General features: G+C 37.4%; 2 protein-coding genes across 5 annotated transcripts; one reads left to right on the forward strand and one right to left on the reverse strand.

Moving 5' to 3' along the window:
• The first annotated feature begins 857 nt into the window (after positions 1-857).
• LOC103704856 (O-fucosyltransferase 38) lies at positions 858-11,695 on the forward strand. 3 transcript variants are annotated; one of them, XR_603689.4, is made up of 13 exons: positions 862-1,132; positions 2,025-2,103; positions 2,432-2,499; positions 3,876-3,964; positions 4,054-4,231; positions 7,003-7,131; positions 7,262-7,395; positions 7,469-7,682; positions 7,775-7,959; positions 9,253-9,348; positions 9,478-9,615; positions 9,680-9,744; positions 11,175-11,695. XR_603689.4 is itself a non-coding variant. In XM_008788331.4 (12 exons), exons 1-12 carry the CDS (start codon positions 941-943, stop codon positions 11,176-11,178), a joined length of 1,506 nt encoding a protein of 501 aa, XP_008786553.2. In that variant the 5' UTR covers positions 863-940; the 3' UTR covers positions 11,179-11,695. The 3 variants fall into 3 exon arrangements, 2 of the variants coding, with proteins under 2 accessions (XP_026659559.2, XP_008786553.2); XM_008788331.4 differs by lacking the exon at positions 9,680-9,744 and having other exon boundaries at positions 863-1,132; XM_026803758.2 differs by lacking the exons at positions 9,253-9,348; positions 9,478-9,615; positions 9,680-9,744; positions 11,175-11,695 and adding an exon at positions 8,958-9,244 and having other exon boundaries at positions 858-1,132.
• A 3,287-nt stretch (positions 11,696-14,982) lies between these two features.
• Positions 14,983-17,549, reverse strand: LOC103704855 (psbP domain-containing protein 4, chloroplastic). 2 transcript variants are annotated; one of them, XM_039133535.1, is made up of 5 exons: positions 17,087-17,549; positions 16,467-16,570; positions 16,200-16,308; positions 15,268-15,495; positions 14,983-15,175 (listed from the first exon to the last, which is right to left on the reverse strand). In XM_039133535.1, exons 1-5 carry the CDS (start codon positions 17,400-17,402, stop codon positions 15,111-15,113), a joined length of 822 nt encoding a protein of 273 aa, XP_038989463.1. In that variant the 5' UTR covers positions 17,403-17,549; the 3' UTR covers positions 14,983-15,110. The 2 variants fall into 2 exon arrangements, with proteins under 2 accessions (XP_038989463.1, XP_008786552.1); XM_008788330.3 differs by having other exon boundaries at positions 16,467-16,574; positions 17,087-17,415.
• Between the last annotated feature and the right edge of the window lie 1,819 nt (positions 17,550-19,368).

The following is a 19,368-nucleotide window of genomic DNA, read 5'->3' on the forward strand; positions in this document are numbered from 1 at the left end:
ATTTACTTGAATGATTTCCAAATTATTCCCCCAAAAAATTAACATTATATCCTTTTTTTCATAAAACAAATAATATATAAAATTATTATATCTCTATGTCCAATGATAGCCAGTTATAGCAAAGAGTATGTGCATCCCAAAGATCTATTTTACTACACAGTTTAGTATTACAAATGGGATTTAATATGCTATATATAGAGATTTATCTTTTTTGCTAGAAGGGCCGTAGGTAATAAGCTATAAAATCAGAGTTTGGGTTGTATCTTTTACGTGAAAGAATGATCCTTTTTTTTTATCCGTAATATGTACCGTTGGATCACACAATAGATGCTATGAATCTATGCATGTAGATGAAATAGAGAGTTTGTAGTGCTTTGAGAGCTGTGCTCTAAAAAATCAATCATTCTTTCATACAATCATGTGAAAGATATAATCCAAACCCTTCGACCAATGAGATTCTATTTGAGATTACGTTATTCACCTACAAAATGGTTGCAATTAGCTCCTTGTTACTTTTTAAGGAAAAAAATTACTTGCCACCCCTTGTTACTCAAGAAAGGTTAAAAAAAATGATAAATTACTTTTCCATTCCTCTAAAGACCCATTGTAACAGGAGGTCCTGGTTGACCCAAAAAAAAACTTCCGGTCCACCGCTTTATGGATCTTTAATTTTCGATTTCTAAATTACTGTTTTTTTTAAAATATAGTTTCTAAAAAAAATCTCCTGCAAAGTCGGAACCCGTGCTTTAGCAAAAGAAAAAAAAAAAAAAAAGAAAGAAAGAAAAAAAAAAGAGTCGAAACCCGTGTCTTCTCCAATCACCGCTGTTGGCTGACCGGCGGAGTACCCGAACTCAAAACAGCGCCCCAGCTTTATTGACGACTTCTGGGTTGGAGTAGCGGAGAGGTTCGAGATCGAGAGAGAGAGATCTGAGAACAAGGGATGGTCAATCCCAGGGCCGCCTCCTCTTTTTCTTCTCCTTCTCCACTTCTCCGATTTCGAATCCACACCTCTTCCTCGATCTCTCGCTGCGTTGCGCTCCTCCTCGCCTTCTCCGCTGTCCTCTTTTTCTTCTCCCACAGACAAATCGATGAGGTCGACCGCAATCCCCTCTCCTTAGAGGAGTTTTTCTCGGTACTCTTTCCGTCTCCCTAAATCTCTCGGTAAAAAGGGGAAATTTTTTCTTTCCGCGAGTGCTTATGACTGTTGGAAAGAAGAATTCGAGTTAAAAATAGGTTTTTTTTTTTTTTTTTTTTTCCATTCATCGCCGAATTTCTGGTGAAAATTTGATGGCATGCCAGGCGGTACTTATATTTCCTAATTTTGTTTTGATATGCGTATTATGATTCGGTGGGTGTGACTGCCCATGCGGGTTCTGTGGAGGTTTCATTTGTTTAGTGCTTAATCTGAATGGTGCGTTCATCAGTAGTGGAAGTTGGATTGGGTTTGTTGAAAATCAAGGTTCCAAGTTTATATTTCCTCGCTTGGGACTGGTGCTGAGTAGAATGAATTTACGTGAATTAATGCGAATCGACGCATAGCTGTATGTTCATGTTGGAAATCATTATCATGTTACTCATCGGATTATTGTCTGATGATCTATGAGCTGATATTTTTAAACTGGAAGTGACATAATGACATAGCTCTCCAATTGAAGTTTTCTATTCTTTTACTTACTATTTTTTCTAAAGCTTTCCCTCCCTCATCATTTGGAGAGTAAAATGCATTCCTTGAAACTACTGTTGCATGCAATCTTAACATTCAATTTTGCCGTGACATTTCCAGTTCTTATCTTTTTATCTCTTTTTATCTTGTGATAGTTTCTACAGCTTTTGTCACTTGCTTCCTAGATTTTGTCAAATAATGATTTTCATAGCAGATGGTACAAGTTTTAATTATACTTCGTTCGATGGTATATTGCTATCTATACTTCATTATGACATGTCTTAGTTTTTTTTTCTTCCTACAGAGTTTGGCCATTGTATCTGAATTGTGGTTATTGAATGGTGTTCATTTCTATCTACAGGTGTCAGAAGAGCAGCTATGGGGTTCTTCTTTTGGTCATGGCTATTATCCTTGTGTGAAGCCCACCTCTAGATATGCAGGTCTTGTTCTTTTGGCCTTTTCTATTATGTTGTTTTGGATGCATAATCATGCTCTGAATTGTGCACTGCCTTTTCATGCCCTTGCAAGAGTTAGGTTGACAGATTGTGATATCCTTTCTCTTCCGAGTGATAACCGATAAGATGCAAACGAAATTAATTTTGTTTTCATGCAAGGAAATTAAAGTAGGGGAGATGACTAGCGCCATACTTGTTTATTGACTTCTCAATACCCAAATCCTAACATGTTTGTCTTTCTGAATAATTAATATCTGTTTAAGGTGTCAAATATGTTTGATCTTGCTCTAACACACTACTCTTAAATCATCAGCTTCCGAGAACTGGGATCGCTACTTAACTGTTAGAAGTAATGGAGGACTCAACCAAATGCGCACTGGTGTAAGTTGATATTATTATGTGTTTATTCTCCTTATGGGTGATGTCTTCCTTTTTCACCTTTACCACTGACACATGCATGCTTCATCCACACTTCAAAGCCAGTGAACTTCTTAAAAGTTCTCTTGTTAATTTATCGAATAATCTTTTAATGATGACTTTGAAATTGAATGTACAAAGCAAGTCTGACATTGAAACAGTTTGGATGATCAAACATTAAAAACCAAAAAAACATTCATGCGGAAATATATACACATGCTATTTGCAGCTTATTATGAGGGAAAGGTTGCGAAATAAATTTACTCCAAGCTAAAATCTCACATTTTCTCATTGTTAGTAATGCAGTGACCTGATGTGCTCAGAATGTTGATGAAGATGACTGTCATTTAAAGAGAGAGGAGGGAAAAAAGAAAGAAAACCTGAGAGCACCTTATATTGCTCAATTATTCATTGGTTCTATCATAAACTAACTTTTTTGCTGACCTGAAAAATATAGCTTATGGATTCTTGGAAATAGTGTATTATAGAATATGAAGTATGTGGTCAGATTTTATATATTGATGGATTTTATTGCTTGTGAACTTTCAGTTCTATTGGTTTTCAAAATTGAGCTAATCATCCAATGATTATGATTTACAAAAGAAGCATGACTAACATGAACTTTGAATACTTTTTATTCTTCTTAATGATATCACACTTAAAATTTTTAGTTTTTCCAGAAGAATTTCGATATTAAACTGTTTTACAAAAATAGTTTGCATCAATTTGTAGTGTGGCAGCTGCCTTCTCTTTGATGTGGGTTTTCTATATGACCCATGATGCAACCATATAAGTGCTACTAGCTGTCTCTTTATAAAATGGTGCTACAAATTGTGGGTTTCTCCAGAGATACTTGTATAAAGCTGTTTTAGAAAGTAGTTTTTATCAATTGGTGATGTTGAATGCTGGTCTTCTAAATGGGACATGATACAACTTTATTAGTGCTACTGGCTCTCTTTCTTTATGAGAAATAGATCTAGGGATTTCATGTACAAAATTTTTGCTTTATGAGATTAATGGTTTTGGTTAGGTTTTTTCTCTTTACGCATTTGGAATTTTTTCTTTTATTGCTTTTATTCAGACAGTCGTGATCATTCTTCTCTTCCCTTATTAGTGGTAGTGAGCTGTAGTTCTTGGTTATTGCATCTGAATATTTTATCTTTCATTTGGCAAAAAAGAGGAAAGAAAAACTGCTTGATGCCCAAACATCATGTTGAAAACTTGTGCATTATCATCTCATAATTGATATTGATGTGTCATTTTAAATATTAACTGTTCTTCCTAAGTAAGTTAATTCTTCTATAGCTTGTTGAGCCTGATAACTGTTTTTCTGCTTGCAGATATCTGACATGGTTGCTGTGGCTCGTTTAATGAATGCAACACTAGTAATTCCTTGGTTAGACAAGAAATCCTTTTGGCAAGACTCCAGGTTTGCAGTCATATGAAGTTTGGATCTGATATCGGAAAATTACATATTTGCTGATCACTTGTATCTTTACATTGTGGATCTTTGTATAGCACTTTTTCAGACATTTTCGATGAGCTTCATTTTATCAAATCTCTACAAGGAGATGTAAGAATTGTGAAAGAGCTACCCAAGGAGTTGGAGTCAGCTCCAAGGGCCCGCAAGCACTTCACTTCCTGGTCTGGTGTGAGTTATTATGAGGAGATGGCACGACTATGGAAGGATTATCAGGTAGCTATATGATTTATACTTTGTTCAAGTACATATTTGATGAGTTGTTGATCTGGGTCCCTGGGAGGTTGATAGTGAACTTACCAAATAATGATAAGTTGATATTTTACAGTTTTACCATGTGGAATGAAAATGATTTCCATCTCACTGTAAATTTCATTATTACTTGAAATTTTTAGCGGAGCTGTTAAGCAGTAGCTACAGATAATTAACTAGAACTGGATACTTGTACTTGTTTTTTGCCTTCAAAAGCACAATTAGCAAACACCAAGTATTGAATTTGATTTTCTGCTTTTGGTTCAGTACCAGCTGCTTGCTGAGGGCTTTAAACCAATGAAGTTATATCTATCCTATCTACTATTATATACCTTCAGGGAACCACAAACAAGCCTTTCAGACTTATTCTCCTGAGCTGATGAAACCAAGAGGAGAAGGATCAAAAAACCTTGGCTAAATGCTAATTCATGCATAGGGAACTGAGTGGGGGCTGTTTGCATAAGATGTCAAAACCAAGGGGACAAAAATTCCTTGGCTCATGTTGCTGGCTTCGTTATCCTTTGCTGACTTACAGGCTCGGTTTAATCAGGCTTTTGGGCAGTTCATGTCTTCCAGTCTTGCTTTTGGCCCCTTGTTTTCTAAAATGACTTTCACAGTTCCCATGCTGCGGAGAAGCAGTTCAGCAAATTCAGTGGGAGAGGAAGGCTCTTTTTCCTTCATAGAAGTAATGTCACCCACATTTTTATTTATGAGCGGGGTTAGGGTGCGCATCCCAGTGGCCTGGAAACCCAATACAGGAACAAATAGCGTACGAACAAGGATGAAATGCAGGAAAGCTGGCTGGTGCTACAGGTCGCTGCTCAGCCTCCTCGAGAAGTGGAACCTGTATCTTATTCAAGTCAACCATGGTCATTGAGAGTGGTCAGTGCACTGCTGGATTTTTTTGGGGTCTGTTTAATGGAATATGTTATCTAAGAGAAAAAAGTTACAGACTCACATGCTACTAAGGTAGTAATTGAGGGCAAGTAAATAGTTGATCAAATTATGCATATGGTAAAAAGGTTCATCCAAAAATCTGAGGATGGAAAAACACTTGCAACTTCCACAAAATGCTTCATTTTGTGACTCCACCGACCTTTTGGGTGATTCTTTACATGTTATTTCTGTTTTGTCTATTTTTTCTCTCATTGATCCAGTTTTCCTCACCCTAGATTGCCCACCATTTGACATCCTAAGATCCCAACAACGATCTCTCTCAGCTCAAAGGACCTTATGCAATCTGCATAGTAAGTCTATTGGATCCGTTCCTATTGCTTGGAGGTGCAAAAATTCCCTTGATCTTATTCTACGTCTATTTGCAATCTCATAGTGAATGAATAGGTTCTGAACCATTTTACTATCCTTCACCCAAATGTCTCATCTATCATCTTTACTCTCTTTCCATTGTTATGACATGCAAGAATTTCTCCTAGGACCACAAGCCACACAGAGACCTGGAATATCCAAGAAATTTTCATGTTGGAGAACAGTGGTTGGACCTTATAACATGTCCCACCATCAATCAAGAGGTATTTGATGACTTAAGCAAGAAGCTTCCATTTGCCTCAGCCTTTTAATTCTGGCATCTCTTAATTTGCTTGTTAAAAGAAAGGCATAGCATTGAATATGATTTAGCATGTACTCCATGCTTGTGGTTTCCCCGTTTCATAGATGCCTCCTGATAGTGGTTTAGCATACCGCCTTTACCCATTTTCTCAATACATCTCTGTGTTTAGGTCATTCTACTAAAAGCAATTAAGAAAAGGATTTAAGAAATGTTCTTCTTACACTTTTCAGTTTTCTTTTGCTAGGTATTTTCATTTCTCATTCTTATTTGACATAAGGTTTGGGTCCTCACGCTTACCGCTTGTAACTGCTCAATAAAGGAATCATATTCATCTTGCTTGTACAACATTTTTCTGGTGATAACTTTATTAAAATGTAGCTGGGTGTTGTGACCCTTTCAATATCTTTTTTTTTCTTCTTGTCGTTAAAAGGTACATATTTTAAAAGAATATTCCTGTCTAGATCTAGCTGTATGGGATACATGATTACATTATAACAAAGCAAGGAGAATCATTATGATGTGTTTCGTTGACATAGAGAAAGAAGCCTGTCATCTCATCCCTGGACCCCTCTGTATTAGGGTTAAGCTTATACCTATGTGTCTACATGCATCACCAACATTTCATGCTTTAGTAGCAGTGCTCTTGATTATGAGTTGTAGTACCAACTTATAAATCCTGTCGCTCGCTACCTTTTTTTTTTTGAAAAATGTGATCACCATTTCATTGCTGTTCCAAGTACATATTTTCAGTGATATTTAACTTTTTGTCAGATATTTCTTTGAGAACTCTCACTTAACTAGTGGTAAACATGATATTACCAAAACAATTGTTTACATCAATCTTAGGGCAATGGTGCTTCATGGGGGAGCGAGTTCCTTGATAATGCTAAAATCTGGTACCATGCTAAAAGAAATTTCGTACTGACCAAAGCTTCGCACCAGCTCTGACTAGACTGGAAAGCATTTCCAAGGACATGCTGATCCAACTATGGTGCACCTTACACTTTGGATGTACCTTTTGCTTCTGCTGCTGCTTATGACCTGGTCATGCTTGTGTACAATGTACACTTTGTGCCTATAAATGAGTGTTGCGCATAATTCAACTTGGTGAGATTTGGCTTCAGATTGTTAGATACCTGAAAGTTATAATTGCCATCATTCCTCGCAGGTAATTCATGTTCCCAAGTCAGATTCAAGGCTAGCTAACAATGGCCTTCCTATTGATATTCAAAAGTTGCGGTGCCGTGCACTATATCATGCACTTCATTTTGCAGCTTCAATTGAGAGCCTTGGAAAGGTCTGAGCTACCACCTTATCACTTTGGTCTAATAGTTGAGAAACATATTGTTCTGATATAGTGCATTTAAGATATATCCTGGGGCATCTTGTAAATTAGGTTCTGAGCATACATCACGCTGACACTACAGAAGCTAGTGGAGCGGTTGCAGTCCCATGGCCGATATATTGCTCTTCATCTGCGTTATGAGAAGGATATGCTGTCATTTACTGGTTGTACTTATGGCCTGAGTGACTTGGAAGCTGAAGAGCTGAGAATTATGAGGTATGAACTGTTACTATAGATTTTGTTTTTCATCGTAAATGCAATTAATTACTTGTTGTCAATTTTGTTGTAGGGAGAATACAAACCACTGGAAATTGAAGAAGATAAACTCAACAGAACAGAGAATCGGGGGCTATTGCCCTGTAACTCCCAAGGAGGTGGGGATATTTCTGCAAGCTTTGGGATATCCTCCATCCACCTGGATTTACATTGCTGCCGGTGAAATCTATGGTGGTGATACTTACCTTGCAGATTTGAGATCTCGCTTCCCAAACTTGGTCTTCAAGGTTCTCTCAATGAACCTGTAACTTGTGTGATTTGCCTTCTATAGATAAGCACATCAGGTCAGTCTACTAACATAAAGCTTTTCTTTTTGCAGGAGACATTGGCGACAACAGAAGAGTTGCAGAATTTTGCTAGTCATGCTTCACAGACTGCAGCTCTAGACTACATTATATCAGTTGAAAGTGATGTGTTTGTACCCTCATATACAGGCAACATGGCAAGAGCCGTTGAAGGGCATCGCAGATTTCTAGGGCACCGCAAGACAATCAGCCCAGACAGGTAATTGTTTAGCATAGTCAATTTACATAGTCTAGAACATCCTTGCTCCGATATTCAGATGCTCCAATGTTGGTCTCTTGGTTAGCATGTTAGCTGCTGCATCATGACTTATATGGTTGAGCCTTGAATTTGGGAACTTGATTAAGAATGTGCTAGCATTCTGCCGAGTTTCTGCTCTCCAACCTCATAGAAATAGTGTTTTTGTTCAAGTTGCACAATGATATCACCATGATACCAGAACTTGTTGGAGGCCATTTTTCTATTATTATAGACATTTTGTCAGTTTTTCTTTCTTGTAATATTGCTGAGGGATCACCATGGGTATTCATTCACAAGACATATTAATTGCCATAGTATTTACTTGCAAAATCCACTTACCTTTATGATGTTCGAACTTGTTGATGTCTTTTAAACATTTTTACAAGATCCTCTGCCTTAAGTGATGCATATGTAGTAGTATAGCTATCAAATAACTAGGTTATTCAAGAGCTGAATTAATTGCCATATTAGTAAGTGACACAATGTTCTACCTCAGTTTCTGGCCTCTTAAGTCTTAACGTCATATGAGATGATCCTCATACTTGAAGGAGGAATAATGATCTTGAATGATGCACATGGAGATGTTCTATATTTCTTTTCCACATACTTGTCAAAAGCCAGCCATGGTTCTCATGATCCAGCTTTTATAAACAACTAATCTGGGTCTTAGAAAAGGAAGTTTGGATGATTGTTTTGCGATGTCCTGATAAATGTTTTTTAAGATAGGCCTGCAGAACATAAAAAAGGCATAACTTATATATGAAATATCTTTTTTTTGCCTTTTATCCTTGTTATTTTCTCACGGTTAGTTGTATTATTGCTAATCTTGCTACAACTAAATAGTGTTTTGTTGTTTAAGCCTATAATATTAATATTTGTCTTCATCACACCTTAAATTTTGGTTTGAATTGTCCTCCAGAACTTTAAATTGCTTCTGGATCGGGGTTTATTTTATATAGGCTCTTGGTAGATCATTCTATTTGGGGGGTTCAAATTGGTGGCTAAAAAGACTTCAACAGAGCAGTTGTAGTGGATGAGTTCACAAAATTAAGGGGATAATGTTGATCGCTCTGATGTGACGACTGGTTTTCCGTCCTAGCCTGTGATCACTTGGGAATTGTTGGAAGTATTATAGTTGATGAATCTTTTGTTTTTTCTGAAGTAAAAAGATATCCTGTTAATTCAATTTAATCCTATTATCAGTTTCTCTAACAAAATTTCTTAAATTTCTTTTCCACTCCCACCTGTTTGTAGGAGAGGATTGGTGGAACTTTTTGATAAGATAGAAAGAGGAGAGCTGAAGGAAGGTCGAAAATTATCATCACTTGTTACCGAAATGCACAAATTCAGGTATTTCTGTTTATGTGGCACCATTCATCTTCCTACAAATTGTATTTAGTTTATGAGAGGACCGCTCATGCACGTTCATAATTCATAGTTACATAAGAAGGAATTTTTTTCTGTTTAATTAATTTACAGACAAGGGGCTCCAAGGAAAAGGTATGGTTCTCTGTCCGGAAGTAAAGGCCGAGCTCGGCTTAGGACTGAAGAATCCTTCTATGAGAACCCATTTCCTGAATGCATCTGCCTCTCTGGAAAGAATTCGCATGTGTATAGGTATGTTCTACACTCATTCCATATTTGTATGCCTAAAGCGAGGAATAATCATCAGATATTACAGGCAACAGTAAAAAGCGAAGGTCTTACACTAAGGATCTGTTTGGCTGCTGAGGAAATGAAAGAAAAGTAAGTCCATGGAAGAAAACAAATATGAGAAAATTTAGAATTATCTTATGTTTGGTTGAACTGAGAAAATTGTGAAAAAGTTGAAAGAGAAGCCAGAAAATGGTTAAGTTGTTTCAAATGATTTGGTTATTATTTTCTCTTAGAGTCACTATTTTTTCGTGGAGAAAAAAAATTTAGGCTCGTTGGAGAGAATTTTGGCTTTAAAAAATTCGCTTTGTTTCTCTCCCCTTTTTTTTTTTTTTTTTGGGTTGGGGGGGGGTGAGAGAGGGTGGAGAGACCAAACAATGGAAAAGAAGATCCCTGCCTAACCAACTTTCATTTCTTTCACTTTGTCAGCAGCCAGAGAGAGCCTAATTATCTAATCATTGGAGTTACTTTTCCTAGTTTTTTATAGTTGATTGTTTTGGGATGTGTCATTGCATTAGTAGGAGATCCTAAACATTGTAGATAATGCAACCTGAATTGATCTTATTGGCGATTAAATTTTGGCTATTGAGCTAGGTAATTAATATGATATGTAAGTTTTCAATTTTACTAGGATAGTGTAAGGAACAGTTTGAGAAAGTGAAACTCAAACCAGACAGGGATTAATAGGGATTTTTGTGATTGCTTTTCATTTGGCTCTTTGGCTTCTGTCCTCTGGAGTGAGATGCAGCTTCCTGTAAAAAAAAATGCCATTTTCTCCCTTTGTCTAGACTCTTTCCACGCCTACGGGAATTTTGAAAGGATTAATCCTTGGTTTTATGATTCTAAACCATAACCGATGGTCTCTTTTCCCATTCATCTTGCCTAAATTTTGCATTGGCAAAGAATTTGGACCGATTTCTAGATGAGATGCAAAACTGATGGTCATAGAATCAGCTAATCCTTCCACAAAGCCTTCTCAGTAAGCTCTACAAATTACCTCACGTTTGATGGAAAAAGACTTGGATGATGATGATGTTAAAACTCTCCTTATACTGACATTTGCAAGACTGAGTCTGAAAGACTTGGCAATGACATTTGCAAGACTGAGTCTGAAAGGCTGTTAGCTGATCTTCTTGCATTTGTATCTTAAACATAATGTACCAAATAAAAAGGACAAGAACTCGAAGCTTTCAAGCTTCAAATTCCTACCAATTTGCCATTTCTGTTAATAGTGCCATCACCGGCATACATTGAAGAATACCATCTTCACCTTAATGCTGGCAATTTTATACTATGCATTGCCTATGACTCTCAAATTCTTCAGGATTGTCCATGTGATTGCTCTATGCCACATATGCCATAGCAGACAGATCCATGTTTACATGCAAAAGTGACATTGAACACTCGTTTGATAACCATATAATTGTGGCTTTGGTTTATCCCTCCTTTTAGTTCTGTTCCCTAATCAGTTAATGACCTGATATGTCTTCTTTCACTCATCTTATGCATTTGCTGATTTTCAGGTAACTCTTGGGGCTGGTGTAAAGATCGGTGGTGCAGTTTCTAATATTTCTATATTCTGGGGTTCCAAGATAAAGTTCCGTCTCCCTTCTATTTCCATTCTAGAGCTCCAAGATAGCTTATACATGATTTTTTTTTTCTGGAGGGCAAAATGCCCATGCTGTATTATTTTTGTTTTCATTAATGTTTAGCCAGGTTCATTTTTTCAGCATAGCTTATTTCTACAGATCAATTTTGGAGTTTTTTCAGGATTATTTGTATGTTTATTCTTGTTTTGAACTTAAGACATTTTGTGCTGGATCTGTTTCTCGTAAGTGTTGAAAATGGCTGTGAAGAAGTGCAGGAACAATCCTGCCTAACTGAGATCAACCTGAACTTGGGATTGCAAATCCAATAAACTGGTCTCGAATTGAGGATACAGCAAATCTTTGGTAACCAGATCCATTTTCTGCATTGCTCCCAAGATCAGTGCTTGGTTCCCTTTCTGAGTGTTGTTATCCAAAATTATATGATACATTTCCAAGCGGACTAATCACTTCCATTATTCTTTCTTTTATTTTTTTTATTGGTTGTACCCAAAGTCTGCCTATACCGACGTACCGGTGGGTGTCGGTACCGAACCGATACCATTAGTTCAGTTTGGTTTATACATCCAAAAGTTTTTAAAAAAATTAGAACCGGTATGGGCCAGTACGGACCGGTACCAATTTTTAACACCGAATCGGACCGGTCAGAGCCAGTATCGATTTAATACGGGCTGAACCAGCTGATACAGGATGGTTCAGCATGCCATGGTTGTACCTAATAATTACTAGTATCATGTAATAGAGTCTCATAATGTTGTGATAGTGCCGCATAATATTCATTAATTATTAAGAAAACCTGTACATGATATTTCTTGATAATTACATAGGTGACTAAACAAAGTACAGGAAACATCAGGGTATGGTTAGCTGGAAAATGAGGGGAGGATTTTATTGTGAGAAGTAAGATTTTATTGTGAGAAGTAAGGGCTCGTTTGGTACTCCATTTTTTTTTTGGCTTTCCCCCTCGACCCAAGAAAAGAAACAAACTCAACAGAACAATATGTTTTGTTTTTGAAATTGTTTGTAAAATCTTGAGCAGCAAAGATCTATTGATTTCAAAATGAGTTAAAATGGAATCATGGAATAGCAATCTGCAAATGCTGTCTTCAACATTAATCTCCACGCAGTATTTCACTAATCTATAGAGGGACAAACACATAGATTTTCCAAACGATTGGATGGGGTAAACTAGAAGAATGCACCATTAGGGTTTCCAAATTTGAAGGAATTTTGGATTTTGCATTTCAGTCCTCGATTTTAGCTTTCCTTTTTCCAAAGATTTCCTACAACTAAATAGACCTTTAAAAGCAAATAAATTACATGAAACAATGGCCAATCGTACAAGTACAAAACATTTAGTTGTGCTGATATTTGGAAGCTGAAAGACTAATAAACTGCTTCACCCAGAAATCTGACCAAAATAGGATCCAGAGCATGCAACTCTCCTGTAGCATCTTCGAAGCTTAAAAAAGATTTGAGGGATCATTTAGTTGCCTGTTCCATGTTGGGATCTTTTGCTCAGGCTGTTCAATGGGTAACATGCGATTGCAATCCACATGTAAGGTACTAGTACTTTAAAAATGGCGGGCTGCATCTCAGGAAAATACCAAATAAGATAAATTCATTAAATTTCAGATGAATGAGGTAATATGAGTATTATATAATTCTGTTTCGAATATGTTATTAGTTATAATATTTTTATTATTCAAACATATTGCTAGAATAATAATGTTAGTATAATTATTATGATAATATTATATTTATATTATTATACTGGAGACTTATTACTAATACTATGAGATACTATTATATTACTTTTAAATATAAAATTGTTACAGAAGAGTAACGTACTGTTATAATATTGATGTTGATACTATTATACTAATTATTAAAAAAGAGTATAGTATATGTACTTTAATTATATATTTATATATTATATGATGCATATTATATTATGTAGATAATCATTATCATTATATTATGATTAATATTATAATATTGATGATGTAATTATTATTTAGTAATATTTATTTTATCAATATGAATATTTATATATTTATAACTATATATTATATTATATTATATGCTACCGGTTTTGTTTTATTTCCTGTAGATTGACTTGGACTTATCCAAACACATGGATTGAACTAATCAATCTTGACAGTTCCTAGGAATGGATTTTTCACGAATGGGAAGACCATTCTAGTTTCCGTTCCTGACTGAAACATGACCTGTTTTCTAAAGGTTGGACAATTGGCTTGTAGAATGTTCGGATCCTTCAATGATTTACTTTGAACAGTTTTAATTGTAGTATACAGATTCAAATTGACAAAGGCTTGGGGTTCTGAAACTAAATCCAATTAGATGAATTCCTTTTCAGATCAACATTTAAGAAACATTCTGCGCTCTAGATATATCAATTAAAGCACAAACTCCTTTTTTTTGTGAATTTATTTGTAACTGAGCTATCTTTTACTTGCTGAACTTTACCAAGCTATTCCTATTGTTAAGTTGGAAAGACTACGGAAGATCATGAAACCATCATGCCTGTGGTGTTTCAATGGCAGGCATCTAGCTAGTGCCGTTTGTTAGGGATGGTTGGTTGTGTTGGGGTTGAAATTTGGCCTGAGGATGACCACGCTGGAAGAAACCGACCGAGATGAAGAAAGAGGGCCATCTCCTGCGCTCCGGGTACCTGCACAAAGGTTTGGCCAGGGATTTCGGCGAAGGTCCTCCGATGGCTAAGTTAGAGTTGATACAGCATTTTCTAGAAAAAAGTCCCCAAGTGTTTTTGATATGGCTTACTTATAGTCCTCCACAAGGGTGTCCAGGTGGCTGAGGTATGGTCCATCCTCATCATGGAAGGAGATGGCCTTGGCCAGGTAGCGTGTGGCCAAGGCCAGGGCCGCTTGAGGCACACGGCTTGGGCAATCCTTGTGCATATCATGATGTTGGCCGGTGTGGCAGGATATAGCTCTTGGCATGTGTGCCAGGGTATGGCTCTTGGTAGCAAGCATGGCTGGGATGTTCGGCCACATGTGCGGGAGTGGGCGCGCACGCGGGTTCGACTACAAGATAGATCGAGCAGGCTTGGAGGTCACAGCATGTGCTTGGCAAGGTCGGCTCGGCCTTCCACGGAGGCTGAGGTCGGCCTGGCCTCTGGTCGAGGTCGTCTCGGCCTTCGGCGGGGTTCGAGGTCGGCCTGGCTCTCAGTGGGACTGAGGTCTGGCCTGCTCGGCTCTGAGGTCTGCTCGGCAGCAATTGGGTGGTTCCACGCTAGAGCAAGAAGATCCATTTTACCTCCCATCAGGTTGCATGTCAGGTTCCAAAATATCATCTATGTAAAGGCACACATCTCAATTGTTTCTTCATGCAGGTGGACTCGAAGGGTTTGGTGGCTCTGACCAAGTTTTGTTGCCTGAATTTGCTAAATAGAAGCTTGTGTTGATGTGAGATGAAGATACATGTCGCCGTTTTGTCCAACCCCACCAATTTGTTGCTCCTTCCAAACTAATATGTTGTCTATTTCTGATGAACAATGGATCGACACACCGGCGCACAGGCACTCCATGTACTCTGGTAAAAACTCCTCCTACCAAACTTGAGTATACTATCTCAGATTTATGGATGGATATATCAGTTACCTGCATATTTGGGAAGTAATGAAACTCTGCCAAGCCCTGTAAAGTCACTGCTTTTGAACCAAAAGAAATTATCACAAGGGTTCACCACATCAAAGTTAAGTGCTAGCATTTCTTTAAGATAAATATAATTGTTCATAATGGATGCTGAATTTCTGTGATTGGTATGATCTCAATTTTGACAAATATAAGAACTTCAAACCATGCAATTTTAGATTACGCGAAAAGAATCTGCAATCTGTTTCAAGTCCTTGTAGTGCCTCTTCCATTGAAGACCTGAAAAAAGAGAGAGCTTCATGAGCTCTAAACCCTTAACTTTGTTTTCCTACAAGGTAGGCCAGTCTGAAAATGATGGAAGATTGTATTACCACTTGCAGTTACATTGAACAAGTAGAGCCGGTTTCCAGCAGCAGTTGCTGTGATGAGTACATGGGGAGGTTCCAGTTCATACTGATAATATGTTCTTCCTGAATGCTCTGCTACTTCCATGCTTAGAACTTTCCCTTCTACATTCTCGCCAATAACTTCTGGCCCAAACGCATCGATCACCGTCTCAGGTGGTCCAATTAGTTCAATTCTGGCATTTCCTTCGATATCTAAAATGCAATAAATTTCAAGAATGAGTTACATTGTCGTCGGAATGCATTCTTCAAGTTCTTCCTAAAAGGGAAAGGTAAAAGAAAAGAACCCTAGGGGACTTGGAACTGGCATTCACTTGAGAATTCCCAGTACAAGGTCTGACAAACTGAAGCAACCTATTGGTTTTTGTTATGTGTTTAATTTGCTCAAATTATGAATATCTGTTTGAGGTTAGCGCAAGCAACCATGATTATTAAATGGGTCATATCATTTCATCAAGTTCTTACAGTGTTCTGATCTTGCCAACAAACTATGGATCAATTAATTAGTATTGGTCGGTATTGCTCTATATCAGAGCCCCTCACTTAGTAAGTCATTAAACTGCCACAACAGCAGCAGTCCACCCTAGCTTCTCCAATCTAAGTTTGCTCTATCTGCTGCACTTCACAATCTCATTTAATGATTAGAGATATTCATTTGGAGAACATGGTCCTTACTGTTCGGTTTTAGCAAAATAGTTAGGGCTTGGATTTTTTTTTAATTATTATTACTTCCCAGCAAAGGAGAGCTAAGATTAAGGAAAAGATAGGCTTGGTGTATCACATAAATTGATTTGCTATCCAAGTTTTAACTTAAACCACACTAGCTGATTATCAGAGCTAATATTGTTTATAAAGCAGAGAGAACAGGAGAAGAGGCAGTAGTATTCAAGGTTCACCACCTGCAAATCTCAGAACAGGAGCTACAACAACAAACAAGCGACCTTCTTGCGAGCTTGCAAATCTTAAATCAATCTCTGTACCACCAAGATCTGCAATTGATACAGGAACCTAAGGCAAAGCAATATATTAAATTCTGATATGTAGAAGAAAGTGAGGAGGCAAAAGTTGCCTCTGTGCACCAAAATCCTAGTAGCTGTGCACTTCATGAATTATTCATTAGTATGATCGATTGCACACACAATTGACTGGTAAAGAGAAGATTTTACCTCTTCCCAGCCATCGGGAACTTTGAAGGTGTATGGGATTATTGGGCTCCACCCCACTCCATGTCCTCCAGACTTGTCATCCGGTCTCTGGTATGTCCTCCAACCTGTCTGAGCAATTTCTTTCCTTGTGAAGAGTCATCCATTGATTGAAGAGAAAAAGAGACATAGTTGAAGAATACTGATGCAGATGACTGCACACCATTAGACTTTGATATCATGTTTAAAGAGAGAAGAAACCACAGTTGTTATCTAACATTGGGTATTTGGTGTTGCTATAATTTTTCATAAAAAACATTAAATTAGGTTTTTTTTTTTTTTTTTTTTTTTTTTTTTTTTTTTTTTTTTGTGGGGAGAAAAACAGTAGCAGAGCTACCACTCTAATTCTCTCCATATCATTTTATGATTTTTCCCATTTTTGAGCTTTAATTTAACAACTAATACATGGCAGCTAAACAGATCTAAAATTCTCAGGTGTCTAAATTCAATAAATTTGAATGTAAAAGAAGAATAAAATCATGAATTTATACTAAAGACTGCCAAAGACATCTTTCAACTCGATTAGAGCATATAACAAACATTGTTATGAAGAAGAAAAAGAAAAGGTACAACAAAAAACCAACCTTTTTCATCAGGCTCAGATAAGCCAGGAATCCTCCCAGGCAAGAGACCCTGCTTCACTGCCATCCCATCTCTTGGAAAACCAAACACCATTCCAGAAACCAAAGACAACCCAGAAACCAATGCACACCTCCTCCCTAAGAACTCAGCAGGCCCCTCCCTGTCTTCTTCCCCTATCGGGCCACACCCTCTTGTTGCTGCTGCATAGAACCTACTTCTCCCACCACCCTTCTCATGAAGAAATCTCCTCTCACGGATTTGAGCCTTGTGCAGTTGCCTCAAGGACAAGCAGCAGCTGGTGAAGAGGGTGGTGCCCATCTCTCTCTCTCTCTCTCTCTCTCTCTCTCTCTCTGTGCTTTTGCGTTTTCTCAAGAATGAACTGGTGGAGTAGTAAGAGTTCTCTCCGACTGATTTTTCTGAATTCAAGTTGTTGGTTTCTTGCTGATTGGTTGCTGCTCTGGCTCTTCTTCCTTCTCTGCTTTCTTTTACTTTTTTTTAAAATTTTCTCTCTGCTTTTTTTAAGGCCACTGAATCAACGGGTGGCATGGATTGAAGACGTGGGGTCCAGGTACAGTATTCCACGGGGATAGAATAAGGTAGGTGATTTCCACCGTCTATGGTACAAGCTTATGAGTAGTATCATATGCAGATGCCCCTACGGGACCTAAACTTTTATTCTGATGCTCTCTTCTCCCATTCACATTTTGTATGAAATTGAGCAATTTTTTAATTAATTAGATGGAATTTATTTCTCTTCTAGTATTTGGAAGTCATGCATGAGAATGCATGCACCTGCATAACTAAAATTTCCATGCATTTGCTTATGTAGGACAATTGGCAGTTGAAGCATGACCTTAGTTAATGAACTTGGCTTCAAGATAACATAATTCTTCATGTCATTTTCCACCTGCAGTTCCCTACATGATACGATTAATGAATAAGACTTAAGAATTATCGATATGCCGGTCTGGACAAGCAGAGGACCGCCTGAAAATTCAAAGAAATACCATTTTACGACTTGGCCGCTGCAATTATAGACATAGAATTCAGCTTGGAATTAGAATTTAATTGCAGGTGTTCCAGGTCTGAAGCGACATGAACAATGCAAAATTCAGCCTGCCAACCAACTCCTTTGCCTTCCTAGTCAAAACATTGGAAGTCCAGCAAGCATTTTTCGCATCGGATTTCCTTTTCGTCTATTCATCTACTACTAAATATGAATTTTAAGATACATCCCTAGAGTTCCACTAGTCCATGAGGCCTAATTCTGTCTTAAACTCTATGCTATTATATATGCTTCTACATTTCCTTCTCTTTTGTGACTCTGCAATCAACTCTCCCTTAATTACTTGCCAAGCAGGCTAAGCTAAGCTTGTTGGCATCCCTCTTCAGTCTATGATTCAAGTCTTGGTGGAGGTATGTCCCTATACCTTTTCCTTGGTTTCAGATCAGGAGATCCAATTTTTCCAGTGAGTAGCTGCCTATGTATTTGCTAAATAACTTGTAATTTAGTAGGACATGAATCACACAAGTACCTCATGACATCTCTAGCTCAATCCTGAACAGGAGATGGAAAAAAGAATAAAAATTCTCAGTCCCCAGGCAAGGCATGTGCATCCCACATGTGAAATAATGGTCTGATATTAAAGAGAATGGGAAACTTCGCACATATAAGTGGTTCATGGATATCTAGTTTAGACTTTTTAATGGCTCTTGGTAGGGTTATCATGGACCAACTCCAAGTTGGCCAGTCCACAAGGTGGAGACAAGTGGACCGAATTTTTATTAAGGAGTGCCTTGTGCACCTAAAATACCTTCGTACAATATTTTGACTATATATATTCCAAACATAATTGACATTTTTCTAATGCATGCATTTGGCAGTCACCGGGTCATCATTTATCTAGAAAGGAACATAGAATGATAACTCAAATCATTTATTTTTAATGGAGGCCTTAAAAGTATGTTATTTTCTCTTTCTTTTTTTCTTTTTTCTTTTTTTCTTGATGGAAAGTAGAGGAAGTGAGAAACTTCCCTCAATTTATTATAAATATATAGAATATAGTCTACAGAGTTGATTCATAAGAGGAGATGGGAGAAAAGGTACATTAGGTGATCTTTTTATAGATAGCTTTTTTTCTTTCAAAATAATAAATATTTACGTAAGATAGTTGCGTATTTATAATGTGAGTGTTTTTTTTTTTTATGAAGAGGGAGGCAAAGCCACCCGGGCCTTTATTAGAAAAGTGGAGTCTACAAAACAACATGTTTTTTATTCTGACGG

Source organism: Phoenix dactylifera, chromosome 14 (genome assembly GCF_009389715.1).
Source record: "Phoenix dactylifera cultivar Barhee BC4 chromosome 14, palm_55x_up_171113_PBpolish2nd_filt_p, whole genome shotgun sequence".
Classification (NCBI taxonomy): Eukaryota; Viridiplantae; Streptophyta; class Magnoliopsida; order Arecales; family Arecaceae; genus Phoenix; species Phoenix dactylifera.